The sequence below is a fragment of the Hydra vulgaris genome, chromosome 13, assembly GCF_038396675.1.
Source record: "Hydra vulgaris chromosome 13, alternate assembly HydraT2T_AEP".
NCBI classification, from domain to species: domain Eukaryota; kingdom Metazoa; phylum Cnidaria; class Hydrozoa; order Anthoathecata; family Hydridae; genus Hydra; species Hydra vulgaris.
This window is the reverse complement of record NC_088932.1, coordinates 9,787,501-9,805,656: the sequence shown is the minus strand read 5'-3', so window position 1 is coordinate 9,805,656 and position 18,156 is coordinate 9,787,501. Positions and strand designations below refer to the sequence as shown.

General features: G+C 28.2%; 1 protein-coding gene across 2 annotated transcripts in view; it reads right to left on the bottom strand.

Moving 5' to 3' along the window:
• Positions 1-11,206: 11,206 nt before the first annotated feature.
• Positions 11,207-18,156, bottom strand: part of LOC100211325 (protein ABHD8) — a 24,535-nt gene continuing 17,585 nt past the window's right edge. The window contains exons 4-5 of one of the 2 annotated variants that reach the window (XM_065815191.1): positions 15,045-15,115; positions 11,207-11,436 (exon numbers count right to left, since the gene is read on the bottom strand). In XM_065815191.1, the coding sequence (XP_065671263.1) occupies positions 11,349-11,436; positions 15,045-15,115 (159 nt within the window). In that variant the 3' untranslated portion in view covers positions 11,207-11,348. Of the gene's footprint in view, positions 11,437-15,044; positions 15,116-16,917 lie in introns of those variants that run through there. The other variant, XM_065815192.1, reaches the window with a different exon arrangement.

Below are 18,156 nucleotides of genomic sequence, written 5' to 3'. Positions count from 1 at the left end.
TTTTTGGTTAGGACAAGCAGTCCAAAAAAATAACTTATTAATCTTAGTAAAGAGCCTACTGCTTTGCTTAAATACAAGAATAAATACAACCTAATAATGAAAATAAATTATTTTAACAAAAAATAAATAAAAAAGGAATGTATGATTGAGGGTGCGTGCGCGTGCATGAGAAACATACGTGAGATAATTTTGAAGTAAATTTAGGATTAAGAGCAAACAAAGATAGCAAAATATTAACAATTTATATAAAATAAAGAGACAAACAGTCAAAAAGAAAGTAGTACCGCCAAGATCAGAGTAAGAAAAAGTCGTTGCCCAGAGCCCCTCATATCTCTTCCTAAACGGAAACACGAATAAAAGGGACATATTTGATCCCATATATTCAGAGACAGTGGTAAAATATATCTATAATTCGCAACTGGACTCGAAAAACAGTTACTTTAATGGAACAGACCCGGCCGTAGGAGCCTCACGGAAGTAGGAGAAAAGATTATGTTAGACTAAGCATTAAAAATAAAGTTAAAAGATGTTGGACAAATGTCCAAAAGCACAAAATTAAAAGCATAAAAGCAACAAAAACAAATAATTTATCTTATTTATAATTTAAAAATTGTTTACGAATATTTCACCGGTAATTTAGTACTAACAGCCCATTCCTAATTAGAACTTAATTCATGGAGAGGTGGAATAACAGATTTGCCCTTATCATTGATACTGTTAAAGATTCTCCAGATGTCATGAGAGCCTAATTTTTGAGATGAAATTTTACTAATTTTTGAAATTTTACTAGATTTCATGACCTGAGAATAGTGGGCTTTGTCGTTAGACAAAACCTTTTTACAATGGTTTCTAGCAGTAATAAACAGACGTCTGTTTTCTGGAGAATTGTTTTGCTGATAGATATGGAAGTCAACAGGAAGACGAAAGATTTCAACCCAAGGGCCATCACAAGGAAAGTCACGGAAAGAGTCCTAGTCAGGTTTAAGGTAGTTGTAAGAGGTACGATGATAGGGGGTTTCTGATGATGAAGAAGAATGAGATAATAGTTTTAGAGAGATCAAACCGTGATCAGAAGCGCCTAAGGGTGAATGTGGAGAAACTGAGAGCTGACTAGGATCAGAAACAAGACATAAGTCAAGTAGAGAAGGCTAATTATTTAGGTTGTCTGGAAAGCGAGTTAAAAAGTTGACTTTTTGAGTTAAAGATTGAGAAAAGCAAAAGTTGTGGATTTTAACGCTTGCAGAGTCACTGACACTAAAGCCAAGCCATTCAGTGTGATGAACATTAAAGTCACTAACAACAACAATATTGGCTGATGGATAAAGAGAGAGAGCTTGGTCAATATGATCAGAAATAACATCAAAAAGAGTGCAGTCTTGAGATGAAGTAGAGCAATATAGAACAAAGAGAAAGGGAACAGAGTGAAGTGGTGTTAAACAAAAGAACATAAAAGAATAGTCTGTGGATTCAAACCTAGTTTCCCGACAAATGGGTGAATTATTACGAATGTAAATGCCCAGGCCAATCATGTCTATCTATCTTTTAATCTATTGGAGTCTTTACAAATTAAAGGAAGATATCTATCAACACTAAGATCACAAGATGAGACAGCTGAACTCAAATTAGTCTCACAAAGAGCAAGTAGGTCCGGTGATCTTTGAAAGAGATAAGACTCAACAGAAGCAAAGTTACTTCGAAGACCACGAACATTAGTGAATGATAGGTTTAGAGAACTTGGTGATGACAATGGTTTTTTGCGTTTTATAGTTTTTGGTACTTTATTCATTTTTAAATTTGTTGAAGAACCTGGCTAAAAGCATAAATAGTACTCAGTACACTGTTTAATAGCTCAAGTAATTGCCTCATTAGTATAAATAAACCCTAAGTCGTAACAAAGGGCTCCGAATGTGGCCATGGCAATGCAAACCAAAAGTACAAACAGAGACACCATCCATGCGCAACATGGCACTGGTAATACTCTGATATTTTTCAGCTGTTGATAAAATCAGCCTCTCTGAGAGCTAACACAGAGTTCGGGAAACCTGACTACCAGCCGGCCCCAGAACCATAAAACTGAGTTTTAGAGCTGTACCCTCATTAGGAGATAATAGAATGAGATGCCTAGTCATAAAAACAGAGACTCAAGCAAAACCCATGCATTGAATCAAGAAGATCCAGCATTCAACATCCTAAACTGGAAACAATGTGTTAAAAGTAAGTCTTCGCCAGCCTAATAGATGAAGAAATCAATGAAACTGTACTAGAAATCAATAAATCTAAGAGAAGTTCCAGGTTTCGTTCTCTAAAAGTAAATTAGCTTACTTTAATTACTTATTCGTGTTTATAACTACTATTCAATAAAAGTAAAATTTTAAGAATTTTTTTTTCGTTTTTTAATAATATTTCCTAAACTTCCTTATAAAACAAACAGTAGCTTCGTGTTTAAGATAAAAAAACGAGTATAATTTATTTGAACGGGCCTTGCTTTTTTTTTAAACAATTGATAACTAAATTGAAATGTTATACTACAGTAATTTTAGACTCTTAATTCGAAAACTAACCTCAGATTTTTTTCCTAAACGTGCAATGTTTTAGTTATAGTAGAAAATAGATATTGCGATTTTGTTATTAGGAAACATTTCAGACACAGAACCAGGATATTTTTGGAGGTTCGAAATTAAGAAAATACAAAAAAAATTTTCTTCAGTTTTGATATCCCATTCCTCCGGTAATCAAAATTAGTAAAAGTTGTATTAGTAAAAGCTTTGTGATGTTTAACGGCAGTAAATGAAGAATGTTTAAAGGCATGCTGTCATTATGCACGAAACGTGTCACAAGTTCCATTTGCAATCAATTTAGAAGAGGAATTGCTTCTACAATGCAAAAATAATTCTCTATTGTTTTTGCCGGACAATGTTGAAATGGTTTTGTCTTTTTCATGCTATACATCAAGGTTGACATTCAGTGATGTCAACTTGGGTTGCAAAAACCTTAACTTCACTCTTTCAAGTTGAAACTTATTAAGATCACGCTGAATTTCAGCTTTTACTTGATGAAAAAGATACTTTGCAATTGAAATGTCAATTACATGTTTTAAAACTTTACTGCAATAGGTTTTACATGAGCTAAGCATTTTATGATGCGAACCAATTATCAGAATTGGAAACTTCATCAGATTTTAAGAAAACCTTGTACTATAGTTTTAGTTTGACGATTCCAACTCCACTTTTTGCTTGCATATAGATCTTCATAATCCTGCGCGAACAAATAGCTTCCATAAAAATACATAAAACTTTATACATACTATGCCTTCAAATGCAGAATGGCGTTCCATCCAAAGGGTCTGACAGAGTCAGATAACCTTAGAATAAAAATATTCAAGCTTATAGACAGCAATAACTATTTCAAAAATAAAATTATTTTAGAGAATAGTGTAAGAAAATGTAACCTTAATTCATCAATGCAATGCAGTTTCACAAAAAGCAGCATTTGTAAAATCAATTGCTGAGAATAGCAGTGCGTATTTAATAAAGGTTAAATCTTTACAAAATCAATTGATATAAAATGTTTTAAATACATGTTTTAAGCAATCGAAAAGAGAAGACTTTTTGTCAAGACAGGAGTATAAAGTTGAATCAACTGCAAAAAAAACTATTTTAGATGTAAGGTTGTCGGGAAGACTGTTAATGTAGATAAGACACAAAACAGGACCAAGGATAGAACCTTGAGGTACCCCAGAAGTTACTAGAAATGAAGAAGAGTGTAGGCCTTCAAGGATGACTTTAATAAAGCGTTTGGAAAGGAATAATTTGATAATCTCAAAAACTTTCCCAAATACACCATATGAAGCAGGTTTATGGAGAAGACAATGCCAAACTTTGTCAAAAGCTTTAGATATGTCAAGAGCAACAGCCCTAGCCTCTCCGCCTCCATCTAATGCTAAATCTAATGTCACAGCAGTTAGCAAGTCTGTGGTAGAGCGAAAGGATCGAAAACCGCATTGGTTGTCTGACAGAAAGTTATTAGACTCAAGGTGGGAAGTGAGAAATTTGTTGATCTAAGACTCAAAGACCTTGCTAATAATAGAAAGACGACTGATTGGACGATAATTAAAGGGATTGCAATGTTTATCTAAGTTTTTTGAAAATTGAAACAACAGATGCCACTTTCCAGTATGCCAGATGCCACTTTCCAGTCATCTAATGAAAGAATGAGATTTTTTAGTTTATTTTTAAAACGCAAAAAGTAATAGGTACTTCAAGATTAAAATTCGGCAAAACAATTTTATGTACTTTCCCAAGCAGTATTAGCATAACTTGAATAACTATGTTTAAATGAATGATAAAGTTAGATTATGGCTTTCTTATTTAGGTAGGTTTGTGATTTATATAAGATCCCCATGTTTTTAGAAAATTGTGTGCTCATATAATCAATATGTTGATTCCAAGTAATGTTTTTATCAAGATAAACACCATAAAATTTTGTAAGAAATCTGTTTTTATTTCCTTTTGATTGATAAAGATTTGAGGTAATTTTGATTGTAGAAATTGCTTTTTTGTAATTGAACGAAATAAAACCCATTTTGTTTTATTAGTATTTAAGGTTAACTCATTACACTTGAAACAATTAGATACATGTCTGAGTTCTTCGATACTGTTTTATCAGCTGCCATAAAAATAGTTCATTTGACTTCAGAGATGATAATCTTAAGTTTGTAAATTACTTACACCAAAGTTGATGCAAGGTTGATAATGTATCAAACTTTATCTTTAATGAAAATCTTCAGCTTGTAAAATATTTACACTAATGTTGCTGCAAAAATGATGAAGTGGCTGCACTTATTTTAGATTGCGAAATTGATGATATGGCCGCACAGATTAAATATACTAACTTAGTAGATGCCTTTAGAAATGGTAATCTTAAGATTAGAGATTTAAAAATTTCTGCACAAAAAAATTTGCTCTTGGGAGATAAATGCCTGTTCTGAGGCCTCGAAGGGTAATCTTAAAGAAATAAAATATCTGCACAATAAAGACTACTTCTGGGACGAAGATGCCTATTTTGAGGTTGCCTTGAATAAAGCAATTGATGTCATAAAGTATATGTACAAAATAATAACCTGTATTAATATATTGTATTAATAACCATATTAATATATTATATTAATAACCGTATTAATATATTGTATTAATAACCGTACAACGGCTAGTTTGGTCCAACTTCTAGTGTGATTATCAATAGATCAACAACCCGCCGTAGAAGCTACTATTTTCTTGTCGTAGCGTTTTGTGAGCTCTGTATATTTAGTTGGGACAACTGAATAAGCAAGAATTCCATAAGTGCAAACTGGTATAAGTGCAAATGGCGTAAGTGCGAACAAGCGTAAGTGCGAACTGGTATAAATGCGAAGCAGTTGCAAAAACTGGCACAAGTGCAAACTGGCATAAGTGCGAACTAGAATAAGTGCGCCAAAAAAATTTGCAAACATTGACATAAGTGCAAACTGGTATAAGAGAGAATTGCAAAAGTGAAAATCCGTTGCAAAAACTGACAAAAGTGCGAACTAACATAAGTGCAAACTGGCATAAGTGCGCCGAAAATGTTTCTAACATTGGCATATGTGTAAGCTAGCATAAGTGAGAACCTGTTGCATAAACTGGCATAAATGCAAACTGACATAAGTGCGTCAAAAGTATTAGATAACATTAGCATAAATGAGAATTAACATAAGTGCGAACTGGCATAAGTGCAAGTTGGCATAAGTGCGCCAAATAAATTTGCAAACAGTTCGCCAGTTTTTGCAACGCTTCGCACTTATGCCAGCTCGCACTTCTGAAATTCGCGCTTGTTCAGCCTCCCAATTTAGTTGTATAATGGAAGTATAAAACAGATGGCAGTTTCAAGTCATCTCGCCAGTATGCTTGTAACCGACAATAAAAAAAACGAGTTTCACTAAACAAAGAGCAATAAAAATTTGCTGAAACAAAAATTTTTACTAAAACATTAAAAAATTATTCTAAGGACACGCTGCATAGTTTTAAACATTAGTAATTCTAATTATTCAAAAGAATGTTTACTAAAACTCGGTAGTTAAAAAGAGTCACTTCATTTCAAAAGCAAATGTTAGTTAAAGCTTCTTTTTTTGCTTTGATTCACGACAACTGATTAAAAAGACAATTTCACTTATTTTACTTAACTAAAATAATGTTTTTTAAATAACTAAAAAAAAAATAACTAAAGCCTAAAGTTTCGTTAGTATATCTTAATTCCATTCATGCTTGTAATACTCCATTAATTTAACTTAAAGTTTAAGAAAAAGTTGTTATTGCCGTTTTGTTGTCGCCATTTTTAATGTTTACACTTGAGTATGAATAGCGAACCATCAAAATACTGTATTTTTAAATTATTATAAACGTACTTATTTGCGTTAGCGTATAAAGATTAGGCGTTTAAGTACAGTCTTGTATCGTTTTTTTTTTGTTTAAGCAACAAAAGGTTACGAGCATAGTCTCGAAGCATTTCAATACGCTTGAACTTCCATCTGTTTATAATTCCATGGTTGTATCTATAGTGGCTCTAAGTACATTCATGCGGCTTTTTCTAAAGGTTGTTCTGAAACATGCTGGAATAATAAAGTACACGGCGTAGATACTTTTCAAGAGGTTTTATTCTTGTGGACTCTTATCATAAAGAAATAGATTGAATAACCAATAGAACATTTAATCATGTAATATCTACTACTGCTTTCTTTATTGTTAATTTAATAACAGATTTTATTAACAGGTTTTAATATTAGGTTTTATTAACAGATTTTAATAACAGATATTGATTATGTTGTTTCTATATAACTAGAGCTTTTTTTATTTAATTTTACAAACTACACAACTGTTGCATAAAAAAAAGAAAAGTTATTTTTAAAGGAACCTTATTAAAACAATAAAAAATGCCTTATTTATCAGAATTAGGGATGTACTGGAATTTTGGTCGGAATTCGTGATATTTAGTTCATTCTGGTTCAGGCCGGAAATTGAATAATTTAGGCCAGAATGCTGAAATTTATTTTTTACCTTTTTTTCCTAAGACGTGTGACACAGGCTGTTTAAATTATATCAAAAAATGATTGTTTTATAGGGTATGCTTATATTAATTTCTTTGTAAAGCAGTCAGTCCACATACCCAGAGGACATGCGTCTTCCGGTGGACGTCCATCAGACGTTTGACGGACGTTCAGACGTACGTAAGACGTCCAAAAGACGTCTTCCCGACGAAGCATGCCCAATGGGTAAGTAAAATACAAGCTTTGCTAATACAACTTTATGATATAATTATAAATACTTGTTTTAGTTTCTTCAACTTATTTACTTTGTTGTCTAAAAGGTTTTAAAGCACAACCATACGCATATTTTAATTTGGGCCGTATAAGATGGTTGCACATTGGCCATATATATATATATATATAGATATATATATATAGATATATATATATATATTTATATATATATATATATATATATATATATATATATATATATATATATATATATATATATATATATATATATATATATATACCACGCTCCTTGAAGATGCGGCTATAATACTTATACCATTAAAACCATAAAAAATCCACACGAACGGTACGCTATATTCGTACGTACAAGCTTCATGAAGGCCACATGTGAAAAGCATGGGATAACATCTGAGATCGAGTTGATGCCGTTTATATGTGGCTATAATGCTTATACACCTAAAAACTACGCTGTAAAATATTTGTGCGCGAATATATTTACCTTTTTTTTTAAAAGAAGTCGCAAATATGATTTATATATGTTATATAAGTCTAGTGATTAGTAATTATATTTATAATTATTCTTATACGCAAGAAGATGCATAACCACATAATAGTTAAAATGCTGAGCAATAGTATTACACTTTTTGGATTTCCTTATATTCTTATTCAAAAGTTCATATATAAATACAAAGCCTTTCATAAATTTTCTTATTTAACGTTCTGTACTCGTTCTCAGCAATGTTAAGAAATTTGATTGGTTCATAAGAAATACATTTTGTTTAGATTTTTGTCAAACTTACAAATAAAATTAACTAGGGTTAGGTTATTAATATATTCGTAAATGAAAATTCGGTGCTTGTAAATGTTTATTTCTTAAACATTATTTTCATATCTACTATTAACGCTTTAGTATGCTCCCTTTTTTTCCTCTTATATAATTCTAGAAGCATGTTTTTGCAAACTAAATAATTGTTTAAGTTTTTTTGGTTGTGCACTACCCTTGGCATTGTTAATCAAACAATGAATTAGAGAAAAGTATATTAAATTCAGACAATTTATGTTTACATTTGGACAAACTCGGTACATTAGTTTAATGGTGTAACTAACTTTGGTTGTAGATATTTAAAATGGGGAAACCAGAATAAATTTTTGTCAACAAGTCTTTAGAAAAACTTTATATACCCTTGGTTTTTTATTTGTTCATTAATAAAAAATAGATACGGTAACTTAAGGAGAAGGTTATCTTTTTACATTTTTTTTTATGAAACAAGATGTACTTTGTTTTTTCGACGTTTAAAGAGAGTTAATTTGCCACAAACAAATCATTAATCATATTTAACTTAAAGTTCATGTCTTCATAAAGTTGTATAATACTATTGTTGGAAAGAAATAGATTGGTATCATCTGCAAACATAATTGGGTTTAAATTTACTGATGCATTGTTTAAATCATTTATGTAAACTACGAAAAAAAGAAGATATTATAACAATAAGTAATTAAAGTATTACCTACTCCACGCGGAATTTTAAGTATTCCATATTCCTCATTCAGAACATACTGTTTTCTATCTGTGAGATAAACTTTAATCCAATTTTAGGCATTACAATTAAAACTACCTCATTATGCTTCAACTTTTCTAACAAAATACAATGATCAACGGTGTCAAACGCTTTTCATAAATCAAAAAATATAAAAGCAATACAAAATTGAGCAGCCTTGGCGCAGTGGTTGCGCACTTGCCTCAGAAACAAAGGGTCCGTGGTTCAAACCCTACCTCTGGGCAAGTTTTGCAACATTGGTTAGAAAGGAGGCGTGAACTTTCAATTAAATGCTCATCAATTAAATGTTCTGTGATAAGACCGTAAGGACTTCTTGGGGCACCTAAAATAAAAATAAAAAACGAAATAAAAACAATGTTTTGGTTGTCTGAAATCCAAATAGGTTTAAATTAATAAATGTTTTGTGAGATAAAACTACAAAAAACAATGTTGAAGAAAACTATATTTTTATCAAAAAGTTTTAAAATTAAGCCAGAACTTATAAACTTGTAAATAAATAGCGAGGTTTTTTATTTCCCTATAGGTTCGCAAAAAAATTATCTTTGTATCTTAACTTATATCTTTCTGGGAAAAAATTCGTTTTTTAATAAAATGTAAAAAGTATTGCATCCACTATAATGTCACGTGGACATTTTTACCTTATTTTGTAATCTTATGATCAAAAATAAAATTTTTTATTACAGATCAGTATTAAAATAATATAAGCTCTATTATATATATTATATATGCATATACATTCTATTACATACGTATACATATGTATACACATTCTATTACATACGTATACATATGTTTATACATTCTATTACATACATATTACATTATATATATTATATATGTATATACATTCTATTACATACATACTATTATATATGTATATAAATTCTATATACGTGTGAATGGTATATAAATACGCATAACAATGTTATACAATGTTACATTATATACATATTTTTTTAAAATAAAGAAATTTATGTATGTAACGGTTGGGTTTATTATTTTCCGGTCGGATGCACTTAGCAATAACTCGAGAAATACTTAATGAATTAATCTTTTTTAAATAAAATTTGAAAAAAAATGAAATTTTTTTTCAAATTTTATTTAAAAAAGATTAATTCATTAAGTATTTAGGCGCACAATATGTATTTAGGCGCACAATATGTGCGCCTTCACAAGTATTTAGGCGCACAATATGTGCGGCTAAATACTTTTGCAGCTCTGAAAATCACAAGAGCAAAGGTTATATTGTTTTTCAGTTAGTTAACACCTTCACAAGCAATCTCAGTTTCTTTAATTTTTGAAAACCTTTTTTTTATTGTTAACTTCTAGTGTACGTGCCAATCCCATAAGAGGTCGTCCATAAATTACGTGACGCAATTTTTGACCGTTTATGACACCTTCCCCTACCCCCCTCGTCATAACATTGTAAAGCTTAGTAACAAGTCTCGATCGAGTCGTTACAAAATCACTAATCCCTTCCCCTAGAGCGTGACGTAATTTATGGACAATTCATAGGACATAATAGAGTGGGTGAATAAAAAAAAGCAATTGCTTTTACTCAGCGTTTTTGGAGTAATTGTTAAGCTTTACGTGAACAAACTTTGAGCAAAATCGCTCAAATTTTCATTCAGGTAAAGTTAAGCAATTTACTCCAAAAATTGCTCAGCTTTACTTGAACAAAAATTGGAGCAAAATTGCTTAAGTTTTTATTCACGTAAAGCTTGACCAATTACTGAGTAAAAGCAATTGCTTTTATTTATTCGCCCGGCCTAATGATTTTAAGGGATAGGCGATTTAAGGCGTTATATCAAACTAATTTTAACTACGTAATTTTTGAATTTGACATAAGCTAATAAACTAATAAAACACGCTCTAATCATATTATGATTAGAGCCCAAGACACTTACTGATTAGATGCAATTAAAAAATTTTATCAAAAATAATTATATCAAACACATTTTTATATAAAATACTGCTTTAGTCTAATGTCAACGTACAGCATATAAGTTTACTGAAGTTTTTACAACAAGAAAAAAGATTAAAACAACTTTTTTTTTTGGAAAAAATTAACAAACAACTAAAACTTAATAACCTATCAAAAATGTTCCTAAACGGATCCCTATCAAGTCATCGAGAAGCTAAAATCGAAAACACACACTGTTTAAGATGCAACAGACTTAATTGTTATAAAAACAATTGATAATTGTTTATATAAACAAAAAAGATTAAATGTATATATGTATATATATATATATATATATATATATATATATATATATATATATATATATATATATATATATATATATATACACATATGCATATATAACTTTATATACAAAAAAAAAACAATAAAAACTTTATATACAAGATTCATATATAAAGGTATACTATATAATATTTTATAAATAAGGAAACAACTCTATAAGTTGTAAAGCAAATTTTTAACTCGTGTATATCTTGTATCAAACTAAAAAATCATGCAAAGAACAGTGTGGTTAAGATGTACGTGTAATTTCTCCATTATGGTAGCTCGAACAAGAACCGGAGTCTCGATTTAGAAATTCATGAATATGTTTATTGACACTGAAAGATAAAAAAAACAACCGTAATCTTTAAAACAGCAACGTTTAAAACAGATATTACCTATATTAAGGCTTTTTTTCAACTTACACAAACTTAAGGCATATTAGAATAGTAAAAAAACAGAATATTTAACACGCAATACACACACACACAAACATATATACATATATATGTATATATATATATATATATATATATATATATATATATATATATATATAAATATATATATATATATATATATATATATATATATATATATATATATATATATATGTATATATATATACACATATATATGTATATATATATACACATATATATGTATATATATTATATATATATATATATATATATATATATATATATATATATATATATATGTATATGTTTGTATATATATATATATATGTATGGATATATATATATATACACATATATATATATATATATATATATATATATATATATATATATATATATATATATATATATATATATATATACTCTACCGTTCATAATTATTCGAACGACATTAACTTTTAAAAAAATGCTATTTTTTATTTTATTATTTTTATGTTTATTTCTGCACTATTAGATAATTTAAAAAACAAAAGTATTTTGATTGAAATGTTTTGATAAAAATCATAAGAATAATAAAACTTCGACCAACGTGTCAAAGTTTTAAACCTTTGGTTACAAGAGAAGATTGTCTAAAAAAAAAATCTTTTAATGTATGGTATGTGTATCAACTGTAAAACATGGTGGATGTAGTAGTGTTAAGGTGTGAGGTTGTTTTGGTCGGATTGCCATAGGTGACTTTGTAAAAACAAAGGTAATAACAACAAAAGTAGCTTACTTGGACACCTAAAAGTCATGATATTCCCTTGGAAAGTTGGGTTAATGGAAAACCATTTAATTTTTTAGAAGAATACGACTTAAAGCTTAAATCCAAAACGTTTTCTTCAGAACATTGTAAGTTCTTTGACTGAGTTCGAGAATGATCAAGTGTTGAATAGATTGATTTGACCTCCCCAATCAAAAGATCTCTCTTTTATCGAAATTTTATGAGATTAATAAATGTCAAAAGCTAATGCCAAATGATGCATAAGATGTGGAAAAAATTTATTAGTTAGTGCCATAAAATTGACTTCGGCAAATCGGATAAGTTGTTAAGAAGAATGCCAAGAATATATATGCCAGTTAATGTCGCTAAGGTTGATTAATAGGCAAGTAAATTAAAAACTAATCTAACTTTATATTAATTTTTTTTGTAAACCTAATAAAGAGGAAGATAACATATAATTCAGGTAGATTTTGTTTTCAGTGTTTTTTCCAATAGTAAATTAAACTTTGATATCTTATATATAAAAATATGACCATTCAAATAATTATGGTTGGTAGTGTATATACAGTTGTATATATAAGCTCACAAAATTATTATATGAATTATAAAAATTAATAAAACTATTAAACTCAAATTTATAAAAAAAAAAAATTTTTTTGATTTGTTTTTTATATCAATTTCATATTTAAATTCAAAATAATTAAAACAATTTATTAATTTGATAATGAAATTATAATCGAAGTTTATTTAAAATTTTACATGATTTTTTTTTTGCCCTTTACCGAAAAATACACGCAAATGAAAAATAAACTATTAGGTTTAAAAAAATATTTTTCTAAATAGTAGCACCATTAAACAGAAAGCATTCATGATCGACTGATGTATGTTTGTTCTCTACTATCTAAAATTTTGATTGGTTAAAAAAAAATTCTTCATATTTTAATTTATCTTAATTGAATATTTTTTTATCAGCTTTTTTTTACGCTTATTTATGGTATAAAGTTTTGTTTGTGTATGTATGGTAGTTTTGTTTAATATGTTTTAATTTAAATTACTTTTAAGGAAGTCAAAAGTGATAAAAGGTCAAAAATTAGAAAAGAAGACAATAGAAAAGAAGTTAAAAATTGTGAAAAAAGAAAAGCCGATGTTTTTAATTAAAAGTATATTGAAAATATTGATTTTAGAAAAAATAACAGAGAATTATGAAGCATCATTTGTCAGATATTTCTAAAGTCAGCACTAGGCATGTTTTCCCACGCCAGTATGGATTGGTATTAGTATGTGGGAATTACGATTCCACTTTTTGCTTTAAACATTTGTTTGGAGCCTTACAGAAAAGTTACAAGTTTTTGTGGCTGTCAGATGTGAAAACTTATTTTAACCCTTCTGAACTATTTTTTGACAAACTTTTTTCCAGGGACCACACTTGGTTTGTTAAAGAAAATTTTGAAAAACAAAATGGTTTAGAACAAACTGCTATACTTCCTACTGCGGCAAATCTTCGAAAAAAGCGTTTTTATACATCTTCAAAGAAAGTACATATAAAAGATTTGTATAAGCTTCCAAAGTTGAAACCAATTGAGAATTTGATAAGTATAAGTTTGGGCTAAAGTTTGTTGTTTTTGTCTTACAGAAGTTACCTAAAATAGAGGAGGAGGTTGATTTGTACAGAATAGAACAGACCCATGTTATTGTGAAGTATTATGGTACACATAAAGAGGATGTGTTCAAAGAAGAAAGCTCTTTTTATAAAGCTGATATTATTATGTATATTACAATTATAAAATGGTCTGGATATAGGTCAATCATATTTCAAAAGAGCTACAGAAAAAGTATCAACTAAAAATATATTTTAATAAATAAAAAAATATTTAAATATGAATAGGAAAGAATCAGCAAGAAATTAAAAATTACACATGAAACATGTAGTGATTACACACCAGCAAAGTTATAGAGCAAACGCATTCACCATAATGTAATCAAAGAGTTATAACCAAGCTGTTTTAAGTTACCATATAGTGATGCTTGCATAAAATATCTTTTCAAAGACTTGCATGCGCAACCAACTGGAGTAAGTAACACTTAAAGGTCTTCTCCATATTGCCTCTGAAACACCAAGAAAAGGACTTTTAGAACTTTAAGATTTTGTGGATGCAGTAAAACTTTCTTTTGATCATACTTTGTACAACTTATCAACATAAAAGATCGCCATAATTTTATATTACGAAGAAGCTTATTTATTTTGCTTAACCCACAGCACTAAATGTTTCCTTATCAAATGAAAAACAGACAAAAAATTTATAATTATATTTAAATAATTTGTAACCACCAGGCAATTATTGATTAAAAAAATGCAGATGTGGATTAATATATTTTGCTCTAAAATTTGAAAACCGTGAAGCACTCAATGCAGACTCTGAAAAATCACAATGCAGAGCAAATAAATACATTATTCTTTACATCTTGATGGACCACTCTTTGATTGTAAGACCCTTAGAAATGGTCCCCAATTACTAACCTATTCCTTGGAATCGAAAATATTGTAATGCCCTGTTGCCTGGAGATGGTAGCGTGTTTCAAAAAAAACATGCATCACATAAAGTAAATGTTAGATCCAGCCCAGCGTCACACTTAATTTAATTAAAGTAATGTTAAATTAAAGCTTTAAATAAAATTTGTTTTATAATTAAAAACATAAAAATACAAGGAGAAGAAAATAATAGAAAGCAATACACAAAAATAAACGGATTACAAAACATACACAGCTGGTGATTCAACCATAGACATATGCCCAGCATTATCAATAATCTTCAGCTCAGAACCATAAACAGTCTAAAAGAAAACATATAAAAATAAAACCTAATACCAGAACTCTCTCTCTCTCTCTTATATATATATATATATATATATATATATATATATATATATATATATATATATATATATATATATATATATATATATATATATATATATATATATATATATATATATATATATATATATATATATATATATATCCAGTGCACAAAATAAAAAATTGGAGATAGGGGGTCAATTTGACCGGCTAACATAGAATTGACGGTCAACTGTTTTTATTAGCTGGTCAATTAAAAACTTTTTACTAAACTTTGTAAATAAAAAAATACTTTATGCTATAAAAGTAATACTTTAAACATGACTTTAAATCAAATCATCGCTTTTTTGTTAATGAAAACTCACAACAGAGTTTTATGGTAAATAACTAATGTGCCAATTAACTGGTTGAAATAACGATATTCGTATATAGTTTCCGTGCACAGAAGAAAAATGGAGTTTTAAATAAAAAATGGGGGATTTTTTACTTAATCTAAAACTATATTTACTAATTTGATAACATTAAGTAACTTTAGAATTTCAATTTTAATATTTTTGTATTTAATTTTTTAATTAACTTGTTTAAACTTTGCATATAGTTAAACTTTTACAAAACTATTAACAAAAATATTAACTTGAGAAATTTTTGATTTAAAAAGATTTTTGTAAATTATGATCCCCTAATGCTTTACAACGCGCAAGGACAATTTTGCTTTATAAATTTCAAATTTCATGACTTAACAATTGGTGGCAAAATGTTAAGAGATTTTTTTAAGTTATTTTATTAAAAATTTTTTTTTTGAAGAAGATTAATTAACAACAGAAAATAATAATAAAGTAAAAAGCAAAAAAATAAATATAAAAAAAAATCAACTATTGATAAAGTTTATTATTAAATAAAAGGCAACTATTGATAAAGCTTATGTCATATTTAATATGTACCAATGAAATGAATCAAAAATAGTTTATCATAAACAGTTAAAATATTTTAGATGATTACTCAAAAAATTTGTTATGAATATTTATTATTTTCCAAATACAACCTGATTGTTTGTAAAAACTTATTTTTAAAAATAGGATTTTTTAACCAGTCAACCTTGACCAGCATAGTGGCCAGCTGGCATCAGAGGCTATGCAGGAACCCTGCATGGGCCTATTACTATTTATCTTAGAAGAGCCTTTTTTTTTTTTTTAATTTTTTTACCTAAAAAAAATGTTGTTATTGGAAAAAATTCCAATATCGACTTGACTATTTGATTGTTATGTCACTTAAATCGCTTATTATATCAGTTACAATAAAAAATACTTGATGTTAGCTAATAATCATAATGAGAAATTATTTTATTCTAAATTATTTAGGAAAAACAGCCATATTAATAAAATTTTAATTAAATTCGTATAATTATTTTTTTATAAACAAAAAATAAAAAAAGAAGTTGTATTTTGTACTTTTGTAAATACAAATAATTTGTAAGTGTGTTTCTATATAATTGTTCTTAACGTATGTATTATTGCTACTTAAAAAGTAGTTTAATACTTTTTCTATATATAAGAATAACTTTATGATGCATTTTTTTATTTATTTCAGGCAGTCTTAACAAACAGCAAGGTGAATAAAACAATAAGTCTGCAACATTCTGCACTAAGCAAGGTTGAAAAAGAATGAAGAAAAATTTATATATAAAAGTTATAATAACATTTACATAAACTCCATTGTAAATGAAAATACAAAAACTATCTGTTCACGATTGTTTGGTGTTACTATGTTGTTATTTGTTGTTATTATGATGTTACTAGGATAATTACGAACTATTAAATTGTTCACAACGCCCTGTTGCAAAGGTATTTATGATCTCATCTAGCAGAATTTCCTCTAGTATGTCAGCATTGCAGAAACAGAGTAAATTGTTGCGTGTATGTTCCAGTCTTGAAATTTAATGCCAGTGCGCTGGCATTAAATTTCCGTTTGAAATTTAATGCCATCGTATGAAAAAGCGCTGACAGGATGGCCTTTTTTGAGTTAGCCAGCGCGATTTAAAAAATTCTTTATTTCTGCTACTTAAAATAAAAATAGCAAAAGAATGCTTTGAATATATACTAGATAAAGTAATTTAAAAAAAAACTGGTAAAAAAAAGCACTATTCATAAAAGTTGAACAAATAAACAAAAAAATTTTTTTTTTGCAATTTAAAACAAAACGGTTATTTTTCTTATGCGCTTAAGACATCTTAAATAAAGAACTTTAAACGTTTGAAAAAAAAAAAAAATTTAAAACCAAAAAAAAAGTTTCAAGATATATCTATAAGTTGACAAACCTATAAAACCTTGTACAGTTTTTTTTTTTTAATTAAAAAAGAAGAGTGTTAAAACTAAAAAAATGAAAATAAAAGAGTAAGAAAAAACCTAAGTGAAAAATTAAAAAAAAAACTTCAAATTGATTATACTTTAACAAACATTACAATAATATTTTAAAATTATGCAATAGAATAAAAGTTTTATAAAACTAAAGTTATTGTGTAGCATAATTATGCCTGCTTTGTAATTTTAAAAAGAGCAACAAAAAACTCAATTCAAACTTAATTGAAATTTTTTTCACTATTTACTCTAAACATTGATTTTTGTGGCAGTTATTGTAACAAACTGTTATGAAATTACACAAACAAATTTAACAGAAATTTCTTAAGCAAAAACAATCTAATTAATGATTAATCTAATTAATATCCAAATTATCATTTTAAAATTAGCACCAGAATGTACATGGTAATGGGCTTCTTAACTAAAACACCAAAGAAAAGGTTCAGGATCTTTGCTTCCATACAAAGTGGTTCTACCCATACCTCCTACCCATACCTCCTAGCCATACCCACAATAAAATTAAGGACTTTAAATTTTATGTTAGACATAATAGGACTGAAACATTTTTATAGAGGTGAAAAATAGAGTTCTGTATAAAAGTTAAACAGATGCACCAGAACCATCCCAGACAGTTATACTGTCTCTTAATAAAGACAAGTTAA